This window comes from Sturnira hondurensis, unplaced genomic scaffold, assembly GCF_014824575.4.
Source record: "Sturnira hondurensis isolate 20B ecotype Veracruz unplaced genomic scaffold, ASM1482457v3 Scaffold0006496, whole genome shotgun sequence".
Taxonomy (NCBI): domain Eukaryota; kingdom Metazoa; phylum Chordata; class Mammalia; order Chiroptera; family Phyllostomidae; genus Sturnira; species Sturnira hondurensis.
The window spans coordinates 12,400,995-12,425,527 of NW_028079127.1; the positions used below are offsets into that span (position 1 = coordinate 12,400,995).

General features: G+C 39.0%; 1 protein-coding gene and 1 pseudogene across 5 annotated transcripts; one reads left to right on the plus strand and one right to left on the minus strand.

The window, feature by feature from the left end:
- Nucleotides 1-2,839: 2,839 nt before the first annotated feature.
- Nucleotides 2,840-24,047, minus strand: MDM2 (MDM2 proto-oncogene). Of its 5 annotated transcripts, none has more exons than XM_037049480.1 (12): nt 23,819-24,047; nt 22,863-22,947; nt 20,510-20,584; nt 20,052-20,185; nt 17,170-17,219; nt 15,790-15,857; nt 15,573-15,669; nt 14,362-14,522; nt 9,182-9,337; nt 8,194-8,270; nt 7,046-7,139; nt 2,840-3,487 (listed from the first exon to the last, which is right to left on the minus strand). In XM_037049480.1, exons 2-12 carry the CDS (start codon nt 22,941-22,943, stop codon nt 2,912-2,914), a joined length of 1,569 nt encoding a protein of 522 aa, XP_036905375.1. In that variant the 5' UTR covers nt 22,944-22,947; nt 23,819-24,047; the 3' UTR covers nt 2,840-2,911. The 5 variants fall into 5 exon arrangements, with proteins under 5 accessions (XP_036905375.1, XP_036905376.1, XP_036905377.1 ...); XM_037049481.1 differs by lacking the exon at nt 23,819-24,047 and adding an exon at nt 23,095-23,387; XM_037049482.1 differs by lacking the exon at nt 7,046-7,139 and having other exon boundaries at nt 8,193-8,270; nt 23,819-24,041.
- LOC118989367 (60S ribosomal protein L27-like) lies at nt 10,164-10,467 on the plus strand (annotated as a pseudogene).
- Nucleotides 24,048-24,533: the final 486 nt, after the last annotated feature.

Genomic DNA, 24,533 nt, shown 5'->3' on the forward strand with positions numbered 1-24,533 from the left:
GAAGAGGATATGCGTGTGTTTCCATCACTACAGGTTCTGTCTGGCTTCCAGCTAAGAGGGTGAAGCCTTCTCACGAACAAAGCAGACATCAAGGTCTGCTACCTGGAAATGAAAACTGATCAGCTAACAGACCAGACAGCCCATCAGAAGAAAACAAGCACTGGATTCCAGTGCCAAAAAAATACGGTTTATATTGCTAAATATTTACTAATTTATTTTTCTATTCTTATTGACACTTCATATTTTTTTTTAAAGAACTTTACACTGCAAGCAAAGATCAATACGATAATTACTATCGGCTTTCCATAGTAACTACAATTGGCCTGCATACCCAGGGGGGTTATCATACTCCCAATCCTCCTCCAGTTCTTCCTTATACTTCAGACAGTAGCCGTAATAAACACTCAGTCTCTTGGTCTTTGCGCAGGGGACCAAATACCACATTGCTTTTCTCCCCAAAAGTCCTTTTGTAGTGGAGAACTGGGCAGCTAATTGGAAGTTACCGGCTAGGCTTGGCACAACAAGTTTCAGCTCTGCCTCAATTCCCATATACTAATATGTGGTGGGAGGGGCCTGGTCCTGGGGCACCTATTATCAGAATGGTTTCTTCCAACCGCACTAGCCTTTGGCATTACAATTCTTGGAAAATGGGCTTGCCTTTTACTGCTAGAAAATGCCTGTATAAAAAAATTTTAAATGTCTCTCTACCAGGATGGCCCTCCAAAACAGGACTGGGTCACGGTTTGTACCTCTCACCCCTACTTGTTTTTAGCAACTCCAGGGACAGTTCAAGTCTTTTATAATAAATCAGCAAAAATTTATTCTCTTCCTGTCCCTGCAGGCTCTACATATGCCAGCTGTCTTACTCATCTCAATATTACTCAGTTAAGCCTCGCTTTGGTTTATATAGTTAGAAGACAAACTCAAGTATGAGTGCCAGTTAATGTAACCAGAGAATGGGAAGATCCCAATGGCATAGTAGCACTTAACAATGTGCTGGCCTCCTTAACGGTCTGGTGGTTTGTTGGCACCTTAATTGCATTTATTGTCCCTGCTATAGTTGTCGAAGCTACAGCTACCATGGCAACCGCTGCCCTCAATCAGTTCCAACTGCTTATACTGTTGATATTCTCTTCACCAATACTACTTTAGAAATACAACTGGCCCAGATTGATCAAGAAATCCTGACTCGCCGTTCTGCAATTGAATCAGCCCTCAATGGGATGAGCAAATGCCAGGACGTGCTAGTGACCCATCAGCAGCTGACCTGTGATCCTGGTTTCTCCAACTGTGGAGTGGAGTGACCATGCCAATAAAACTCCAGGCAATACTCCTGGAGTGATATTCAACATCACCTAAGAAGAGGCTTTTCTACCACTTTAAAGGGACAAATTAATAAATTACAACTGGGGTTACGCCACCAGTTGCAGGACATTCAACACTTAACTAAGTAGATTTTTCAAACAGTAATAAGTTTTGGCTAAACCCCCCAAATTGGTTTAATAGACTCAACCTAAGACTGTGGGTCACTGGAGCCACTGGTTATTTACTGGTTCCAATAATGCTTTATATATTTTGATGCATTTACAAATTATTTGCCCAAGGTCACAAAAGAGACCAGCAAGTAGCAAGTCTTGTAGGATGCATCACCACAACAGCCTTAACAAAAAGGAAATAAAGGGGGGGGGGGGGGGGGGAATTTNGGGGGGGGGGAATTGTAGGGCACCGGTTTGTCTTGGCCTGGCAAATGTGACTCAGCTCTGTATGGAAAACCTACAGAAGCGAGGTGGTGGGCAGGAGCCAGACCTTGTTTTCGCATGGGGATCAGGCCTAGAAAATTCATACAGACTGTTACAGCTTGCTGTTGCTAAAACTCCCTGACCCTGGTCTGAAACAGTAGATGTATATTGTCTACAAGGTAATTTCCAAAGCCTGTGTAAACTTTCCCAAAGATGGAGCTAATGGGCTCACTGCCCCTCCCCTCTGCATGTTACTTTCATTTCCCTGATTGTACCTAAAATGTAGACAGTAATAGTCTATGTAATAGATAATAAATCCTTCATTGATGTAAGACCCAAGAAAAACAATAAAAGCCTGTCTAGGCAAGGGTCGGGGCGCTCTCCCCTTAGGGAATGGCTGTGCCGTCCCCTTTTCTCCACAGGATTGCTGTGGCCTGTGCATTTGTTCTCGTCTTCAGTCACATGGGTGGACTCTGCTGGCTGGAGTCCGCCACATTTAAGTAATTAAATCTTTCACAAACTTTTTCTCCTTACATGAAAGGTACTAAATAAATTACATTTGAATGTCCTACTTATTTTTAGGGGGAGGGAGGTTGTTTCTATTACTACATGGTATCCATACAGTTGTAGGAAGTTAAAATAAAAAAGAAATTTAAGTGGATCTTTTTTCCTTAAAATATCAGAGGCAGAAATGATATGCCATAGATGAGAATACTATCTTCGAATTTATCCATCACAAACACCAGTTTTGTTTTGTTTTTAATCTTCACCCAAGGCCATGTTTATTGAGGGAGGAAAACATGAATAGAGAAATATCAATCAATTGACTCCCCTATGTGTCCCAACCAGAATTTGAACCCACAGCCTAGGTATGTGCCAGATGGAAACCGAACCCACTACCCTTTGGTTCACAGGACAACACCCCCATAAACTGAGCCACTCAGGCCAGGGCTATAATTTTGTAAAAAATATTTTATTTATTAATTTTTAGGAAGAGGGGAAGGGAAGGAGAAAGAGGAGAGAAACATCAATGTGTGGTTGCTTCTCACACACCCTCTTCTCATGTGCCCTGACTGGGAATCGAACCAGCAACCCTTTGGTTCACAGGCCGGTGCTCAATCCACTAAGCCACACCAGCCAGGGCTATAATTTTAATTTTATAAGCAGGGCAACTAGGAGAAATAAGTTAGCACAATCATTTGAATTGGTTGTCTACATACTGGGCATGGCTTATTTCTTTTTTTCAGCTTCTTTGCACATGTAAAGCATGCCATAAGATGTCCTGTTTTGCCATGGACAATGCAACCATTTTTAGGTCGGCCTTGGCAAATCACACAAGGTTCAATGGCATTACTGGGCAAATTATTTTCTATAATTTCTTCTTTGTCTTGTGTGTCTTCTTTCTCAAACTCTTTAATATCTTCTTGGCTGCTATAAATGATGCTACTAGAAGTTGATGGCTGAGAAAAGTCCTCACTTTCTTGGGACTGGGAGTTTTGTGTAATCTTTTCATTATTTTCTTCAACACATGATTCTTGGGAATCATTCACTGTATTTTTTTTGCAATCAGGGACATCAAAGCCCTCTTCTACTTGTGTTGAGTTTTCTAGTTCAGTTTTCTCAGCCATGTTTCCTTGTTCCTTCCCTTTGTCTTCAGGAAGCCAATTCTCACGAAGGGTCCAGCATCTGTTGCAATGTGATGGAAGGGGAGGATTCATTTCACTGCATGAAGTACACTTCCAATAGTCCTTCAATGAAATAAGACAGAGTTAGTTTCTGTAACCCTGTAATAGCTAAGTCATATTAACACTAACACCTTTAATATGCCTAAGGTAAAATGTATCACACAGCTCAATTTTCAGGATTTCATGTTTTATACAAAGCAGTCAACGTATAAGGTCTTTCCTCAAGTATGAGATTTAAAGTATTTTTTTCCAGCTAAATGCTTAACCATGAACCTACAAAGTGCAGTAAGTTGAAGCAAGTGCTATGGGACTGATCTACTCTGTGATGAGAACTGTACCCACTCCATTTCTTTACAGGCTCAACCCTGTACACCATCCCATAGTCCACCCAGTGAATCTAGATGAAACTGCTGCTCAGCCTGCCATGGACTCTGAGTGTCCCCCAACTTCACTCACAAAAGCAATGCTAAAATATTCTTTAACAATCACTGCCAGCTAAAATCTATCATCCTTGTCACTATCCGCCATGTATGCCCATTTCGTGTCTATCCTTTTTTTGCAAGATCTATGACTGAAACACCTCACTCAACTTGACGTCAAATGAATCTAGTTACTTGAATTATTTTCTAATAGAGCAAAAAATTCTTCGAAAATTTTACAATTTTGCTTTCAGTCAAGATGGCAGCATAGTTGTAAACTTGCCTCCTCCAACAACCACATCAAAATTACAACTAAACTCCAGAACCATCATTTAAAACCACCTAAAATCTGGCTGAATGGAAGTCTTACAACTAGAGAATTAAAGCCACGGTAAGACTGGTAGGAGGGGTAGAGACAGTAACAAGCTATACCCACACCCACACATGGCAGATAAAAATCAGGAGCAAGGGGTCCCAGCTCTACACAGGGCCCCTAGACCAAGGTTCCAGTGCCAGGAAGAGAAGTCCCCATAACTTCTGGCTGTAAAAACCAGCACAGATTAAGGCTGAGGGAAAGAGAGGACTTTTGGCATCCCAAGCAGTTTCTCTTATTAAAGGGTCTGCACACAGACTTACTCAAACTCACTCCCTCTGAGTTCCAGTGCTGGGGCAATAGCCTGAAAGGCATCAGAAACATAGAGGAAAAACTGAATTGTCCAGCATCAGGGGAAGAGCTGGGGGGGCAGCTTTCTCCCAGACAGAAGTGCTGGCAGAGGACACTGTTCCTCTGATGAGCCCTCCCCTGACCTAACCCAGAGGCAGACACAATACCTAAGTCTCCATCAACCTGGCTCACACTGTTTACCCCATCCTAGCAATTCCGAGTTCCTGCCCCATCCAACTTTTGGACCCACCCAAGCTGTTTCCAGTGGCTTTTCCATACTAATGGCTTGTTTTGGCTCATGCTTCAGATTTTCCTAAAATCTCTCAAACAAGCAACAACTGGCCTCAGTGAACTCCCAAACCCGTACCTCTTGCTAAGTGGCTCTAGACCTGGTACTAGCAGCAACCAGTCTTGATTTCCAGCTTGGCTTTGCCTGGGCACCTCCAAACCCAGCACGATTAATTACCAGCTAATTGCAGATCACTTTGTAGCTCATGCCTGGTGACCTCGAGCAGCATACAAGCAGTGGCTGACTTTGGACTGACCCTCCTGGGAGGCCCCACAGCCATTGCAACCAGTGGACAGCTGCAGACCATGTTGAAGCATCACCACCCAACCACAAGCAACACACTCAAGGGGTGGACTCAGCAGGCAACACAGCCCTGGTGAAGTAAATCCTGCTTTGTGGGGTGAGTCCCTACATAGCTGATCCATCATGGTGGTTGAAGGTGGGTGGTCACAGCCAGCTTTGCAGCTGATCAGACTGGACATAAATCCCTCCCATAGACATGCCAACAGTAATCAAGGCTCAACTACAAGAGGAGGGTGTACACAGCCCAAAAGGGGGTGCACCTGGGAGGCTGTGCCACTGTAGGACCCTACAGGACACCTATAACACTAGGCCACTTTACCAAGCTCGGAAGATGTAGAAGCTCTACCTAATAGAAACAAACACAGGAGGCTGCCAAAACAAGGAGACAAAGAAACACGTCCCAAATGAAAGAACAGAACAAAACTCCAAAAAAGAACTAAACAAAATGGAGACAGGCAATATATTAAATGCAGAGTCCAAAACACTCGCTATGCTCAATGAACTTAGTGGGAACTTCAATAGCATAAAAAAGGACCAGTCAGAAATAAAGGATATAAAGAGCTTCTCAGACAAAAAAAAAAATGCTAGAGGGGTTCATCACAACCAAACCAATATTGTATAAAATGTTAAAGGGGCCCTGGCTGGTGTAGCTCAGTGGATTGAGCACAGGCCTGCAAATCAGAGGGTCGTGGTTTGATTCCCAGTCAGGGCACATGTCTGGGTTGCAAGCCGGTTCCCTGCAGGCCAGTTCCCAGCAGGGGATGCACGAAAGGCAGCCATACATTGATGTTTCTCTCCCTCTCTCCTTCCCCTCTAAAGATAAATAAATACATAAAAAATCTTTAAAAAATAAATAAAAATAAAAAGAAATGTGAATTCATTTAAAAAAAATGTTAAAGGGTCTTTGCTAAGAAGAAGGGGAAAAAAGGACAAAATATGAACAGCCCTGACTGGGCAGCTCAGTTGGTTGGAGCATCATCCCAGTGCACCAGGCTTGCAGGTTTAGTCCCTGATCAGGGAACATGCAGGAGCCAACCAGTGAATGCATCAATGGCGAAACAGCAGGTCAATATCTGTCTGTCTCTCCCCCTCCCTTCTCACTCTCTCTCTCTGAAATAAATATATAAAAATAAAATACAAATAAATACACATCAACAACTGATTGTAAAAAATAAAATAAAACTGTATAGACAGATACCTATATCTATACCTATCTATACATATATATATATATGACAATTTTTTAGACATTTTTTTGTTTATTTATCTTTAGAGGGGAAGGGAAGAAGAGGAGAGGAATATCAGTGTATGGTTGCCTCTCGTGAGTCCCCTGCCGGGAACTGGCCTGTAACCCAGGCATGTGCACTGACTGGGAATCGAACCGCGATTGTGTGGTTTGCAGGTCCACGCTCAATCCACTGAGCTACACCAGCCAGGGCTATATATGAAATTTTGACGGCTGTCAGATGAGAAGGGGTTTAGGGAATGGGTGGAAAAGGTGAAGGGATTATCAAGTACGAATTGGTTGTTGCAGAACAGTCACAGGGATGAAAACTACACACAGGGAATATAACATTCTAATAACTATGCATGCTGTCAGATGGGTTGAGATTTACCAGGATGATCACTTAGTAAGTCATGTAATGTCTAATCACTGGGGCATATACCTGAAACTAATATAATAATCTATGTCAACTGTAAGTGAAAAATAAAAATGATTTAAAATTTTTTAATTTTATAATTTCACTTTTGCATCTGGGTAATTATTTCCATCTTAGAAAGAAAAATGAGATTCCCTATTCAAATATAAAAGGCAACATTAACAAAAATTAAAGCAAATATTCAGTTAATAAAACTTCCAGGCCTTGGCTTGTGTGGCTCAGTAAACTGAGTGGTGGCCTGTAAACCAAAGGGTTGCCAGTTTGATTCTCAGTCAGGCCACATGCCTGGGTTGTGGGCTGGGTCTCTTCTTGAGAGCATGTGAGAGGCAACCACACATCGATGTTTCTCTCCCTCTTTCTTTCCCCCCTCCTCTCTCTTAAAATAAATAAATAAAATCTTAAAAATAAAAAACAAAAACAACTTCCAATACCCCAGTGAGGCAATACAATGTTTAAGTCCTAATTTCTATAATAGTATATCCTACCACATTCTAATACAAATAATATGAAAGTGTTTCTATTCAACAAGATTAGCAAAATGACCCTGGCTGGTGTGGCTCAGTTGGTTGAGCATCGTCCCACAAACTGGAAGGCCATGGGCTCGATTTCCAGTCAGGACACATGCCTGGGTTGCAGGTTCAGTCCCTGGTCGAGGCATGTATGGAAGGCACCAATCGGTATTTCCCTCTCACATCAATGTTTCTCTCCCTTTCTCTCTCCTTTCCCCTCTAAAGAAAAAAGACTGGCAAAATGTTGCTAACTATTAGAGATTAGTGATAAGTACACTGGTAATATTTGGTATGCTATATATACTGGACATTTTCCATAAAAGTGTTCTTTCAAAGTTCAAATTCCAGCTCAAAAAACTAAAAAATGTAGCAACAGATCCCAACAAAACAAAGAACAAAAATGCTTTAAATCAGGGGTCCCCAACCTCTAAGCTGTGGACCAGTACTGGTCTAGGCCAGTTAAGAACTGGGTCACACAGCAGGTGAGCTTGAATCATCCCGAAACCATCCCCCCATCCCAGTCCAGGGAAAAATTGTCTTCTAAGAAACCAGTCTCTGGTGCCAAAAAAGTTTGGGACTGATGCTTTAAATCATTAAAAGTTTAAAGATTTTTAACGTTATAAAAATTATCTCATATCAGGGAGTAGACTAGACATATTCTAACCTTGACTTCAATGTCATTTTTTAAAAGATTTTATTTATTTTTAGAGGGGAAGGGAAAAAGAGAGGGAGAGAAATATCAATGTATGGTTGCCTTTCTTGCATCCCCTGCTGGGAACTGGCCTGCAACCCAGGCATGTGCCCTGACTGGGAATCGAACCACGATACTCTGGTTCACAGGCCCGTGCTCAATCCACTGAGCTACACCAGCCAGGGCCCGATGTCATTTTTTGACACCTTAAAAATATATGTATACTACTCACAGCTAAGGAAATTTCAGGATCGTCCTCAAATGAATCTGTATCACTCTGCTCTGCTTCAAACACAGTAACTTGATAAACCTAATAAAATAAATCCATTATTTTTTCAACCAGGAAAACTTTAGTGGTAGGTGCTAAATAAATAGCATTTACAACTGTATATAAGACATTCTGAGACAAAGGTCAAATGGAATGAGTGAGTGTAAAGAGGGAGAAATGGAGATCAGTGAAATCCCGAGCTACTATGATAAAAAGTCAGAAAGAATGTCTAAAATGAATAAAGTAAGAAACTCATTATAAGCATCTTATTTCTTAAGTACGGAGGTATTAAATAACAATGGAGCAGTCAGAGATGTAGGCAACAAACCTAGACTACATGACTTCATGTAACTACATGCACTCTTCACTTCTGTAAAAACTAAGTTAACAGAGGGCAACTGAAGTAAATATTTTTAAAACCAGCAGACTATTATAGCAATGCTCATTATGGCCTACTTACTTCTTGGTATATTTATAAAAAATATAAATAAGACAAGGAACTAGAAAGCCTCAAGTTCACATAACAATATTCTAGTCTGAACACATCAGTTTAAGTATTTCAAGTGAAATCTGAATGCATCATTTCAATCTCATCAATCAATGAATGTGAAAAATACTATATGATCTCACCTTTAACAGGAAGCTAAACAACAAAACAAACAAGTAAGCAAAATATAATCAAAGACACTAAAATAGAGAACAGGGGGACAGCGACCAGAGGGGAGAGGGGAGGGAATTTCAGGGGAAATAGGGGAGGGATTTAGAGGAACCTATATAAAGGATACATGGACAACAACTGAGAAGGGTGGAAATGGGAGGGAGCGGGGAGCACGGGGGTGGGATGGGATGGGAGTAATAGACAGAAAACTGTACTTGAAAAATAATTAAATTTAAAAAATAGTAAAAAAAAGAAAAATACTATAAAACTTTTAGAATTAGAGAAAAAGAACTACCTCATCATCTTCATCTGAGAGTTCTTGTCCTTCTTCACTAAGGTTATAATCTTCTGAGTTTAAAGACTCAACTTCAAATTCTACACTGAATCGGTCTGAAACTGAATCTTGATCCAACCAATCACCTGATTGTTCACTGACGCCAGCATCAAGGTCCTAAAACCCGGGGGGGGGGGGAAAGAGACACTGCACGTTATTCACTGGCCTCTGTAACAGCTTCCTGAATTCCACCCTACATCTCTAATTCTGCCTCAGTTCTATGTTGCACGCTGACACCTAGATTAAGATTCTGGGTCATTACTATTCAATACATTCTCTAATCTGTCCAAAACCCCAATACATTAAGGAAAAAGGCCAAAATCTACTTGGTGTTCAATGCACAATACAGTTTGACTATATTAACATTTTCAGCTCATCTTCAACAAAACACTCCCTCCCCCTCAAAAATATTAACTACCGGTCAGATCTACATTGTTTCCCGAACCAAACTCGGCACTTCAACTTCCACTTTCCCTCTCTAACTGCAATTATGAGTTTTCAGTCCGGCTCACCCTTTTTTGCCAAAGCCTCTGTCAAATCATAACTGAAAGAGCTCCCTGAATCTCCATTGTCTTTACTACTTATATATTATTCATTGTATGTTCCCACAAAAACTATGAAGAACATAATTATGCACATTCGTTTCTTATCTGAATTATACACTTTAAGAGTTAAGACCATGTCTCAATCACCTTTGTATCTTCAGACTGGCAGAATGCTAGTAGCTACTACAAAGCAGTAATTATGAGATTTATACTTTATAATGAACTTTGAGAATTTCTTTGGAAGACCTTCCAGAAATAATTTTTGAAAGCTTTTTAAAAATTTTTCAAAAAAAAAATTCTGTGTCTGCTCATGTGATTTCTCACTTTAGGTCTCTATTTACAGTACAAGAACCCCCTTTCTGCTGCAGACCGGAGTGGCTGCTGTAGAAACAGGCAAGTTTATGAAACTCAGGAAAGTGAGGCTGGTCCTGGCCAGACGCTACTCCTGACGCAAAGTGGCCAACCTGAAGAACACTGCTGACGGCACCCAGACCACCCCTGCAGCCACACTCTGGTGGCCGGCGTTGACTGCTAACCCCACAATGTGACAGCTAGCTGCCACAGGCAAGAAAACTGCCAAGAAGTCAAAGATTGTGTTTTTTTCCCCCTTGGACAAAACTACCATCAACGAGGTTGTACAAGGCCTGACGGGAGGCCGAGGTCAAGTCTGAAGAGAAGTATAAGCCCAGCAAGAACAAATAGGTTTGTTTCAGTCATTAGAATTTTTCTTTTAAAAGAAAAGTGTAAGAGCCTAATAAAATCTTCAGAATTAGTATCTGCTATCTAGTGGGTAAGGGTAGGAGCATGTGCAAAGCAGAAGGCTACAACTAAAGCCCATTAAGTCTAGGAATCAGGACATGTACACTCTTATCTTAAACTTCCATTAAGTGGCGATTAAACCTTGCACATATTTAACCTGTAAAGGCCACAGCCACTTCATCTATGAAAAGTGTTTGAATTAAATAATCTCTAACAAATCTCCATCATTTTTAAAAACATATGATTTTATAACCACTAATGTCAAAATACTGTTTCATTTTGGTTTTTTACAGTGAGGTTAAGGAAGCGGTGGTAAAAGAAGCATTCAGCAAGTTGTAGTTCTAATTCCTAAGGAGGGTTCCATTAACAATCAGGTTAAATTCAGAAGTCAAGCTACAACACTTTAAGTAAAGTAACCTAACAAACTGGATATTTCAATTAACTAGTCTTTAGTACACTAAGTTTAGAGTAAGGGAGTAAATCACAAGAAAAATTAAATCTCAGAAAGCAGCCTATATGGCAGGGGTCAGCAAACTGGCCCCCCACCCACTTAGTTTTATAAAGCTTTACTGATCACAGCAATCAATGCCTTTGTGTTTATTTGTCACCTATGGCTGCCTCTGCCTTATAGCAACAGAGCTAAGTGGTTGGAACAGAGACCATATGGCCTGCGAAGCCCAAATAATTAGAATCTGGCTCTTCCTAGAAAAAGTTTGCCTACCCTGGTTCTAGAGTGTATGAAGAAAACAATATTAAAGGTTTTTAAAAGTTCTGGCTAATGTTCAAAAAAGAATGACCCAGAAACTTTAACTACTATATATTTACAAAAAGCATCATACAGGCTTATCTGGAAAGATCTTAAATTTTTAAGTCAGAAATCCCTGGTTTTATCTGAATTCCAATTGTGACAGTTATTAGTTATAAAATCATAAGTTATTTGAAACCCTCAAGTCTTAGTTTTCCCATTTATAAATGAAGTTTGGGGGTTCTGAGATGATAAAATAAGCTATCACCTAAACTGCCTGGTACAGACCTAGAATCTGCCTTGGTTCTAGGATTGCCTTTGTTCCCCAAGTTTATTAAAACTGACAAAATGAAAGGGAAATGCACTTTCCTTTAACTCCATTTACAAGCTGGTGAATGACAACACCAAATGATAACTATAACATTCTTATATGAAGCAAAATAAAAAAAAATTTTGCCCTACCAAAAACTTTCACAATTAGGGCTTTAGTGGTATGACAGTGTCTCATGGCCATTGTTCTGGATCTGAGCGACCCTTTTTTATTTCTCCAGAAGGTGTAAGGGATTGAACCAATTGTGATACTAACCCTATTCTTTTTATGTATTCTTGTTGCTTGTGTTATTTTCGTTTTTCTCTTCCAAAGCAGTGATTTTATGCCTACAGATAAGAACTCTACAGTTGGTATTTAACAGAGCTGTTACTTATGCCGGCCACTAGATGGCAGGAGGAGACCAAGTTTAGGGCTTAAACTAAAAAACAAGACTATCTAATAGAGAGGAATTTTAATAGAGAGGAATTTTTAGGATGGGAGTAGCCAAAAAAAAAAAAAAAATCGGANTTTCTCCAGAAGGTGTAAGGGATTGAACCAATTGTGATACTAACCCTATTCTTTTTATGTATTCTTGTTGCTTGTGTTATTTTCGTTTTTCTCTTCCAAAGCGGTGATTTTATGCCTACAGATATGAACTCTACAGTTGGTATTTAACAGAGCTGTTACTTATGCCGGCCACTAGATGGCAGGAGGAGACCAAGTTTAGGGCTTAAACTAAAAAACAAGACTTTATCTAATAGAGAGGAATTTTAATAGAGAGGAATTTTTAGGATGGGAGTAGCCAAAAAAAAAAAAAATCGGAGTTCCCTCTACTTGGCTTTGATAACAAGGCAGTGGTTCCAGGAGGAAAGCAAGCGCAAGAACTTTAAATATAATTTGGCTGGAATTCTGAGGGGAAAAAAAAGTTAAATTTTTTAACAGGAGATTGTAAGGAATAAAATTATCCAAACATGAAGTTTGTGTATACATTGCTTTATTTTAGTGGACTCAGTTTTAAGATCACACATATGTGCTTTCAAGAACCTGTATTTTATTCATAGCATTTACTAAATGTTTTATTCATTAAACTGTTGATGTTGAATCAACAACATGAGGGCAGGGACCGCATCTACCTTAATTACTACTGTAGCCCAGTACCAAATAGGACCTGGCACAGAAAAGACATTTAAGCCCTGGCTGGTGTAGCTCCGTGAATTGAGTGCTGGCCTGCGAACCAAAAGTTGCTGGTTCAATTCCCAGTTAGGGCACACACCTGGGTTGCAGGCCAGGTCCCCAGCTGGAGGCATGTGAGAAGCAATGGATCAATGTGTCTCCCTCTCCTTCCCCCTCCTTTCTCCTCTCTCTAAAAATTAAATAAAATCTTTTAAAAATAGATCACTTAAGTAAGCAAGTTAAAGGAAACAGTAAAAGAGAAAAAATAATTTTTAAAAAAGACACGTAAAGAGCTACTGAATAAATTTGCTCTCCTCCTGCCATCTAGTGGCCGGCATAAGTAACAGCTCTATTAAATACAGATACAAACTGTAGAGTTAGTATCCATAAGCATAAAATCACCGCTTTGGAAGAGAAAAACGAAAATAACACAAGCAACAAGAATACATAAAAAGAATAGGGTTGGTATCACAATTGGTTCAATCCCTTACATCTTCTGGAGAAATAGAACAATGGCCATGAGGCACTGCCATACCACTAGTAAATGTTCTAATTTTAGTAACATTTCAAAGACCAATATTTAATGACGAGAAAAATATTACATTTGTCAAGTACTCTTATTAGCAAAAAACTTCTTTACAGAACTTCTTTCAGTAACATCTCTTAAAAATTTTATTCCTGGCTAATACTTTGGAATTTTTATCCATCAAAAGTACTGATATTTGTCATCCATGCAGCAATATACCATATTTCATAGCATCAGTAAACAGACCTTCCTGATGTCTACACCTACATATAGCAGATGTAAAGCTCAGACTCTGCCAACCTATTTGCTGACGACTGTAGTAAAAATTTTTTTATTCTAAATATTCAAGACAAATTTGCCTTAAAATCCTAAAAGATCTAACTAAATACATTTTCATTTTTGTTCCCTTATTTAAAAAATCTTCTAAACTCAGACTATACTCCAATTTATTTGAATTTACTATTGGTGCAGTGGGCCACAAAATTCTCCAGTATGTAGGGTGACATTAATAACTATTAATGTTGGCCCTGGCTGGTGTGGCTCATGAATTGCACAGCAGACTGCAAACAAAAAGATCACTGGTTTGATTCCCAGTGAGGGTTTGTGCCTGGGTTTCAGGCCAGGTCCCCAGTGAGGGGTGCTCATGTGGCAACCTTACATTGATGTTTCTCTCCCTCTCTTTCTCCTTCCCCGTCTCTAAAAAAAATTTTAAATCTTAAAAAATAACTATTAATATTGGCACTAATTTTTCAACACACCCCGATGCAACTCCACTACCTTACACTATTTTCCCCAAACCTAAGGTTAGGGTGGGGAAGATCTACATAAGTTTATCCGAAAAAAAAATTTTCCTGGGACCATCTGAGATCTTGCTCCCAGGCATATGTGACCAGTTTGGCATAAATAAACTCATAAAAATTCAAGAAGAAACTGTAAGAAAAAATTATTTTATCATTGTCTATAGCAGCATTCAAATATCATACATGAGCATTCTATCTGAATACATATTAGAAGTGCCAAAATTAGATTTTGAGAATAAGTCTTGTTAAAATAAGTCATGTTTTATTTAAATAAGAAGATTACCGGATTTGACGGCGTCTCCGCTGATTCACTGCTACTGCTTCTTTCACAACGCAACTCCCTTATTACACACAGAGCAAGGCTTTCGTCAAAGGAAAAGGAAATACTATCAGATTTGTGGCGCTTCCTCTGACATTCACCAGGTGATTCATCTGAGTTTTCTTCTGGATATGTAAGGAAAAACAAGTTAATTAAATTGCTACACAGTTTACTTAGAAATTAAGCTGTCATGAGTATTTATTTGTACTAAAATTTAGCTTCAATAAAATTAAACTGCTGTTTCGAAAGTCAACACTCTTTCATTGGCTCTGTCCACCGTAATAGCAAAATATTATTTTTAAAAGCTTTTTAAGCTGCTTTCAGAACATTATCTCCATTAAGTCACGATTTAATCTTTCTACAGCTTGTATTAAACAAACAATCTAGGGTTGCTGTCTAAATCAACTCTTTAGATATAAAATTTTTTCTCTGAAAGAAAAAAACCAAAAAAATTTTTAATGTACTTAGAAGGTAAATCTAAAATTTACTTTGGTGTAAGTTATAAATAGAAATTTATCTTTTTTTTCCTCAAATAACCAACCTTTTGTCCCAGTCCCACGTATTTAGTAAGACAACCTCTGTCTGCCCTTACTACCCTCATGTACAAGATTCTAGTGTGGGTTTATCTATTGTTTCACTGATTTTCCTTCACCTGATTCAGAGTTTGTTAAAATGACATCTGATTAGACGACAACTTCCTCCTCCACTATCTTTTCTCTCAAAAATGCTCAGCTATTTTCTTTACCTTGTCTCTATTTCTAAGATGCTATTTATCATTTTAAAACTCACTGATGTTTTGTTACATTAGAAACAATTAAATATGTTAACTGCTAAGGTGACCAAGAATAAGTAAAACAGAGTGTATATCCTCATCCTCTATTGTCCTGAATAGAGAGCTGGCTAACTATCAAATAGCAGGGGGCACAGTAGACCGTACCTGCTGTGGTCAGTCAACCAGAAAAATGTTGCTAAGAAAGCAATTTTTAAACCAAATAAATCACATAAAAATGAAAATGAAACTTCATTAGATGAATGAAAATTCATCTAATGAATGAATTTTCATTCATCTAGACCAAAAAAGCACAATTTCATCAAGCATAAATGTATTAATTTCATCATTAGAAAATGAACACTAAAAAGCTATTTGCAAATGACAATGAAACATCCATGTCTACCTGTCTCACTGACTGCTCTCCTTCTAGATGAGGTAGATGGTCTAGAAACCAAATCTGAGGACGAAGGTTTCTCTTCCTGCAGCTCTTGCACAGAGTCCTACACATCAAAGGGAAAAAGACCCATAACTGAAGTGGTACACCGCAAAGATAATTTCCAATTTTAATAAGCTTCCCAATTTTCAAGAATCATACTGGAGTAAGTTAACTTCAAGATTACCTTTTGGTCACTCCCACCTTCGAGGTGACACCTATTTTCACTCCCAGAGGTGCCTGAATCTGATGGTTCTGATAGAAAAACAGAAAAGCATAAACTAAGAAAAAACTACGTACATAGTCCAGGACAAACTGCTGACATAATTTAACCTTGCAACAAACATTAAGCCTGTCTCCCAGGTGCCATCCCTATGCTAGATGCTGGAGATGTAAATAAGAATTCAATTTTCATAATGCATAAGAATAATAAAAAGGTATGATGAACACAAATGTAAGATAAACCAGTGGCAAAGAAGAGCAAATGATTATTTGCTCTTCCAAATGATTATTTGGAAGAATAATCAAATGATTATTTGGAAGAGCAATGATTATCAGGGCAGTCAAATAACTGCCCTGATTATTTGACTGTCAGGGCAGTCTCTGAGGAACAAGGAATCAGGGAAGTTTTCATTTCAGATGTAAAAGGAGGACCAGGAAAGGCCATTCCAGACGGAGGGAACACTGTGTTAAAAAAACATTCCACAAGTGAACTACCAGTGCTGCTGCAGGAAATTGCAGGTAGCACATAACAGCTGGACCGTGAGTGGGATCACAGAGGATCCTGTGTCTTACTGAACATCAAGAGGATGCAAACAGCCAGGAGCACTCATGCAGGCAATGCCCCTTCAGATTCTTCCCTATGGCACTGCTACACCCACTCCCCGTTAAAAAGGGTTAATCTAAGAGATAAAACTGACTCGCCAGTGTACGAGCAAGTTATTTTATGCAGAGAACAATAAGGAACTCCTCACTAAATGGTACTTTAGGCACAGGAATATAAATCACTCAGGCAAAATAGAAGGAAAAAAAGCAGAGGTAGGGAAAGCAGTATTAGACAGTTAACTGCAATAATACAAATGAAAAGGTATTAAAATGCAGACGAAGGCATGAAAAAAGATCAATTTCAAAGAAGTTAAAACTTACCTACACAAATTGGTAAACAAAACTCTATTATAAAAATTTTTAAAAACCAAAACAAAAAATACCCACCTACCTTTCAAATACTCAAGCCTTTCGGTACATTTCAGGTTTGAGTGCATCTCTGTTAAGCAGGAGCTTTTAAAATGATCTCTCTCTCAAAGCAAATTCTAACTCTAATATCCCAAGGCTTAAACTGATATAATAGGACATTCAACCTTACATATTGTAAATCTGCATTAGAACTCTGGTATTATGTTTCGTTCATATGTATTTCTTCCTGTTAAATTTATATTCTTTTATTAAAAGTAAACATATAATTAAAGCAACTTTTAAAGAAAATCAATTATAAAATGAATGGATATGCACAAAATGTCTTTAAAATATTTTTATGGTATATGTTTATGATATTCAAAAATTCACTTACCCTGCTTATTGACTACTACCAAGTTTCTGTAGATCATTGTATATATTTTCCTTGAAGGGAGAAACAGAATAAGAAATGTACATTTTAAAATAAAAATGTATTAAACTGGACTTAGCCAGACTTTTAAATGCATTATTATTTATGAATTAGTGCACACAAATCAAAAATTTTTTTCAAACCAAATTTGGTATCACTTTATTCAAATTACATCAAGCTTCTAAATCTTAAAAAAGCACCCTAATTAGTTGCAGAATGATTACATACAGCTACCTTTTACAATCACTAAGGTTTCTCTAGCTGAAAGATTTTATGTCTCTTTCCTGAAATGTGGTTTGTTTGTACTTTACCAAGCAACCCCAGAGAATGGGTATGAATGCAGAAGGCAAGTTACTATACGTACTTACATTCAAACGGAAAATTTCAAGCTCTGTGCTTATAAGTTGACTACCTTAGAAAGCAGTGTTCTAGAAAACCCACTACAGGAGTTTGACTATTATTTTGAGTTTCATTGACCTTAGACCAGTAATCTAATGGATTTTCTTTCTTGATCTTAAAATTTATTAAAGATAAAGCAGTATTCACTCATTTCATAAATACAGACTGAGAACCTATTACATACCAATAACTATTCTAGAAACTGGGGGGAAAGAATGTAATAAAACCAAATCTCTGCTCTCAGGAAACTTACATAATTGGAAGACAATTCACTTATTCCAGCATTCATTGATGTCATAGTATGTTTTTTTAACTAAGGATTTTAGAGAATGTTTACTGGTCACAAGATATCATTTCTAATTCTCAAGGTTAAGGGCGAAGTGACAAACACAACTACTTTTTTACCCTCGGAATTGATGATATAGTTCCTTAAACTCACAAAAATCAATAATCCTATGGATACACTTTTTCCAAGTCAGTAATTTCTAAGTGTGTAACCTCTCAGCATATGAGAATGCAAGTCAAAGATAATTTTAAGCCCTGGCTGTGGTGGCTCAGTGGATTAGGGCTGCGAATCCTTTGGTCCTCAGCCTAGTCACAGCACATGCCTAGGTTGTGGGCCAGGTCCCCAGTAGGGGCGCTGGAGAGGTAACCATACATTGTGTTTCTCTCCCTCTCTTTCCGCCTCCCTTCCCTTCTGTCTAAAAACAAATAAAATATTTAAAAAGTAACTATAATTTTAATATCATAAATTACATCTCAAAACATTATCAGAAGATTCAATACTCAAATGATGCAAAATCACTGATAGTTACTTCTTTTCTTTAGTTTTTATTTATTGATTTTAGAGAGGACAAGGGAGGTGGGAGAGAGAGAGGGAAGGGGAGAAGGGAAGGGGAGAAGGGAAGGGGAGGAAAGAGGAAAAGAGAGAGAGATGGGGAGAGGGAGAGGGAAACATCGATTTCTTATTCCGCTTATTTAAGTATTCATTGGTTGGTTCTTGTATGTACCCTGAGAGGGGATCAAAACCACAACCTCAGCATATCAGGACAACACTCTAACCAGGCTGCAGAGCCAGGGCCAGTTACTACTTAAATTTATACAATTAAAGCTTATTGGGCTTTACAATTAAAGCCCAATGATAATATAAATAAATATTAAATAGAAGTGGTTTGTCAATGAAAACATGCTTATATGTTAAAGTAAGTAGCAGGATGAGTCCTGGCCGGTGTGGCTCAGTTGGTTGAATCACTGTCGCACAACCAAAAGGTTGCGGTTTGATTCTGAGTCAGGGCACATGCCTGACTGCTGGTTTGATCTCTGCTCTGGGTGCAGACAATCGATGTTTAATCAATGTCTCTTTCTTACATTGATGTTTCTCTCTCTCCCTTCCTCTCTCTAAACGCAGCGAAAAAAATGTCCTCAGGTGAGGATAAAAAAAAATTTTTTTAATAAAGGTTTAAAAACAGCAAGATGAAATTAAATATATTACGTTCACAACTAGGTAAAACATACATCTGCACATAAGATAAAAATGACAGGTAAAAAAATGCCTTTTAGTGAAAAACTATAGTCATTTACCCTTGTTCTTAGCTTTCTTACCATGTTTTCTTAATGTTTAATAATAAATAATATTATGCTCATGTTAATGAAGCTGATTTACAGTCATAGACATCCCATTTAATTACCACCCTTCTATCTTTATTATTATTGAGCATTGAATACCAGTAGAATCTATTGAACTCTTTCAGGTGAGAAGTATTCACCTTATTTATTCAGATACATATGCTAAGGACCTGTATGGACTGCAATAAACCAAATGGGGCAGGATTTCAAATGTGAGGTATGAATGACTGAAAAAAGTCTTCAGTTCACAGAATAATCCTACAAAAGTCTCCAGTTTCCAGGAGAATAATTCTCAAAATGTTACATGTACTAAATTCAGCTGATTAAGTAGCATAATGGTATATAAGAAAAGGATTTCCAAAGTAGCTAAAGTTCAAATCTAAGCCTTTATCACAGGGTTGAATAAAGATTTTTGGAAGTGACCGCAGTATTTTTTTAATATTCAGTAACTATAACTAATATTTGAATATTTTCTATATGCCAAACACTATGCTTTTTACACAAGGTCTTTTCATCACCTCCACATGAAGTATTAAATTATTCCTACTTTACAAATGGGGGAAACTAAGGTTTAGAGAGAATTAAAAGTCAATTAACATAATCACACAACTACTAATGAGTAGCTGAGCTAGGTCTGAAACCCAGGTTTTCACGATTTTAGAACTCAGGTCCTCAAACAACATCCTATATTGCTAAGAAATTAAATTTTAGCATCTCTTATATATGTTATAACAATTTCTTTTATGACCAAAGGGAATGAGAGTGGAGGTGAACTGAAACATTTGCCCAGCTAGCTTTTTACAATGGACTGAAGAATTTACCTGTGTTCTTTCACAGAGAAACTTGGCACTCCAAACAAATCCCCTAGAAGATCATTTGAACAATACACAATATGCTGTTGCTTCTCATCATATAATCTTTTATTCATTATATACTGGCCAAGATAAAATATAACCTGAAACAGAAATACGATTTCGGAGCATTAAAGAAAATTAAATGTTAGTTTCAAACCTATTCAATAACATTGATCTGAAGAGGGTTAAACAGCCAAAACCCACATTCACAACCATTTAGAATAACAACCCTTTAAAAAACTGCTCTTAAATCTTTTCATTTTAATTTGATAGAAGCAGGGACACTGCTTCTGATTTAGTTAAAATGTATTTTTTTTCAGAACTTAATTCTGCCCAGATATCTACATACTACACATTAGGAATGAAAAAGGCAGCAAAATGCTAGTAAGACATTAACTATCTCATTAACTCTTGGTTCAGCTTACCTCCTTCATAGTGTAAGTGTCTTTTTGTGCACCAACAGATTTTAACAACTTCATAAGCAATGGCTTTGGTCTAACCTATAAAAAACAGAATTGCTATTATACTTCCAAAATTATTACAAAACTTTAAGACCCATTGCAAACATGTCCATGATTTTTTTAAGGTTTTTAAATTTTTATTTTATTTTTTATTGTTGTTCAAGTACAGTTGTCTCCATTTTCACCCACCCTCAGCCCCCTGCCCCATTCATCCCCAACTCCTAGTACAATTTCAATAAAAGAAGCAGATTACATCTAACAATCTCATAAGGTTATACTTCAAAAAATAAGTTATAATGCTTTTACTAAATGTAACACACTATATAAACTGAACACCACAGACTATCTAAAAAGTCTGAAAAAAAGTGCTGGGACCTAATTATTATGCAAATAGTCAGACCTCTCAAGTACTGCTACCCATTGCCATAAAAAACTGGTATCCATGCCAATGCAGAGAAAACTATTTTTTCTTCCAGTTATTTCTCTTATTTGCTTACTACCTTACAAACTCACACATAAACAGAATACTCCAAATGAACAAACAAAAAAACATGACCCATAGATACAGAAAAACTGGTAATTCCCCGGGGGCTGGGTGGTGGGGGTATAGGCAAGATTAAGGGGATTAAGAGGTAAAATCTGTAAATCATAGGGATATAAAGTACAACACAGGGAGTATTAATAATATCAATATCACAATAACTTTGTTTCGTAACAGATGACAGTGGACTTTTTGTGTTGATCATTTTGTAAGGTATACAAATGTGAAATCTCACTATGTTCTACACCTGAAACTAATACAGTATTGTATGTCAACTGTACTTTCATCCAGAAGAGCTTTACATTTCCAGAGTAAAAAATTAGACATAAAACCAAAGAATTTAAAAAAATACTCCAAAGAGCTTACTGTGAACTAAATGTCAAAATCCAGAAAAATAAATAAATCTTTAGTGTGGGAATTTTTACCAATCTTTTCCTTCTACAGATTAGGATCCTGAAGAATGAAGAATTTAAATAACCAAACCAAGGTGACAAGATAATTAAGAGTAGATATGAGACTGCAATTTACATTCTTCAATTATAAGCTACCATTTTCTTACTATATCATGCTCTTAGCTGGTCTCCATTTCAATTATGTATTTGACATTTATTGGGCTTCTACCATGTACCACACAATGATAGGTACGGCTTTAAAAAAAAAAACAAAAAAAAAACTAGCCCTGGCTGGTGTGGCTCAGGGGATTAAATACCAGCCTGCGAACCAAAGGTCACTGGTTCAATTCCAAGTCAGGGCACAAGCCTGATGGTGGGCCAGGTTCCCGGTAGGAGGCGCTCCAGAGGCAACCACACATTGGGTTGTGGAACAGGTCCGCGGTAGGGGGCGCGCGAGAGACAACCACACACTGATGTTTCTCTCTCTCTCTCTCCCTCCCTTCCGCTCTCTATAAAACTAAATCTTTAAAAAAATTTTTAAATAAATAAAAAAGTAATTTTGTTATTTTATTTAATATAGATGTAGCCTTAGTTTAGCTTTACTAGGGCAATAATACTAAGATTGACATGTGTGTGTATATATATATATGTATATGTGTGTGTATATTTATATATACATATACACCTCTCTCATATTTTTAGGACTACAAGACGCACCGGACCGGAAGACGCACATAGGTTTTAAAGGAAAAAAATTGGGAGAAAAATTTTCGAAGCAAAAAAATTTAATAACCTGTGACCCTGCTCCACTGTCGCCCTGCCCCCCACAGCGAGCCAGGTAAGCTACATTCGGACTATGAGACGCACCCCCACTTTCCTCCCAAATTTAGGTGGAAAGTGCGTCTTACGGTCCGAAAAATACGGGGTGTGTGTATATGTGTGTGTGTGTTTTGTATACATATATATATATTTTTTAAATAACATAGTCAAAAGACTAGAATTTTCAGTTTTTACTATCTACATTTCTGTACGCATGTAAAGTCTACAAGCGTGAATTACTTTTGTGACTTAGGAACCATTTAAAAAGTTAAATACTAACAAGTCAAAACACAAAAAAACTCTATCACATAGTAAACTTCAGCATGTAATGGAACTCACTCTGAAACCCACTGTTGTAAAGGGCTAAGAAAAGACTGTTTCTGATAGTTAACTTTGCCTCCACACAGTTATACCTGAGTAGCAGAATTTAAGCTTTGTACATACGATTTCACTTAAACAGCCATACTATGATGAGGGCAGGGGGATGAGGTGTCTACGGAATTTAGTTGATCACCTCATAAAGTAAATTCTTCTAAAAAGTTACACTTTGAGACGAAATACGAACCAGGATCTCCTGTTCCGAAGCGGGAATCTGTGAGGTACTTACAGCACCATCAGTAGACACAGACATACTGGTATTACACATCTGTCTAAGAATAGAGACAAAAATAAAACACGATAAAAACCTAAAAACTATGCTTTTAAATAATAAAACATGATAAAAACCGAAAAACAATACCTTTAAATAACAACGCGTTTACTAAAACTAAAGCCATTATTAGCAAATGAGTCCTTACCTGGATCACTAGAGAATGAGTGCTGTCCGCCTGTGACCACAGTGAACACAGCTGGCAATAGTCACAGTTTAAATACCCCAGCTGGAGACAAGTCAGGGCTTAACTCCTTTTCTGCACACTCAGAACGTGTCCGAACTTGACCAGCCCAAGAGGAAAAGCTGAGTCAACTTGCCCAGAACACCATCCCAATCTCGCCCAGACTCGATGCCCGCCTCAGACTCGCTACAGAACAGGCACCTGTCATTATTCCAACCCCCAGTTTGGAGGCAGCTGGTGGCTCCGCAGCTGGGGTCTCCGCAGTATCCCCGCCCACGTGACCTTTCCGGACGTGCCCGTGGTGCCCCAGCAGAGCCCCTCCCTCGTGCCCCCCCCCCCAGGGAGCGCGGTCGTAACCCTGGCGACAAGCTGGCCTCCTTCCAACAAAAACCTCCACAAAACCTTGTGTTCTGTACCTCCCACCACGAAATGACAAAGACTGTGAGCAGGCAAAAGGCTGGAAACGACAGAGAACTGGAAGACCCAAGTCACAGCGCCAACCCAGAACTGCCTACGCGCCTCCCCGCCCATACCTACTCCTCACCAAGCAGGGTATTCAGCGCCTACAGTGGGGTGGCGGTTCCCCAAGGCTGCTTAGTTCTTTTCACGGGTGCGTGGCAGCCCTCCACCCAAGGTTTCCGCGACTATTCTACTCGTGGGCCCAGGCCACTGGGGCCCTTGAACTTACTATGTCTGGAGAGGGAGGCTCCTGGCTTAGCAAGCAGCAGGACCTAGATCAGAGGGTTAAGAGCTGCCCCTCAAGCTTGGATTCTTGCTCCATTTTCCTTTTAGAAATACAGGCCCGCACATGCCTCAAGAGGAACCGAGCAGGGCAAGGTAGACCCAAATAGCGACCCCTACCGCCGGAGAGGACCACACCGGAAGTGGCGGTCCGTTGGGCTTCTGTGCGCTCGCGCGCGTGCGCCGCGCTCCCGGGTCCTACCGCAGCGGCTCACTCCAGCTGGAGGAAGGGGGTGGGCTCTGCTGCCTCCCCGAAGGGGGAGGTTTGGGATCTTGATGCGCCCCGCCAGGTGGGGCAGGGTTGCTCGGGGCGCACCACCCGCCAGCCCCCTCCACAGCGTCCGTCTGGAGTCTTGGCCCTGCCCACGGATGCCGGTTTGGCGCGGAAAGCTGGGACTTCTGTTTCCGTTGAGCTATTTTTTGTATTTCTTTTGTTTACGACCGCAGTGGAATCTACTACCACAGTGGAGTCTACAGGCAAATGCATATCGAAGCGCCGCTACCAAAAAAGAAAACAAAATTAACAGCTGTGCGATATATTAAGCCCACGCCGCCGGCCACTGGAGCTGTACATAAATGAGTTCTTTCAAGACTTGTTTTTTTTTAAAGTACGAGTAAAAATAGAACAGTACAGGCTTGTGTGCGGATGCATGCAATGTTCT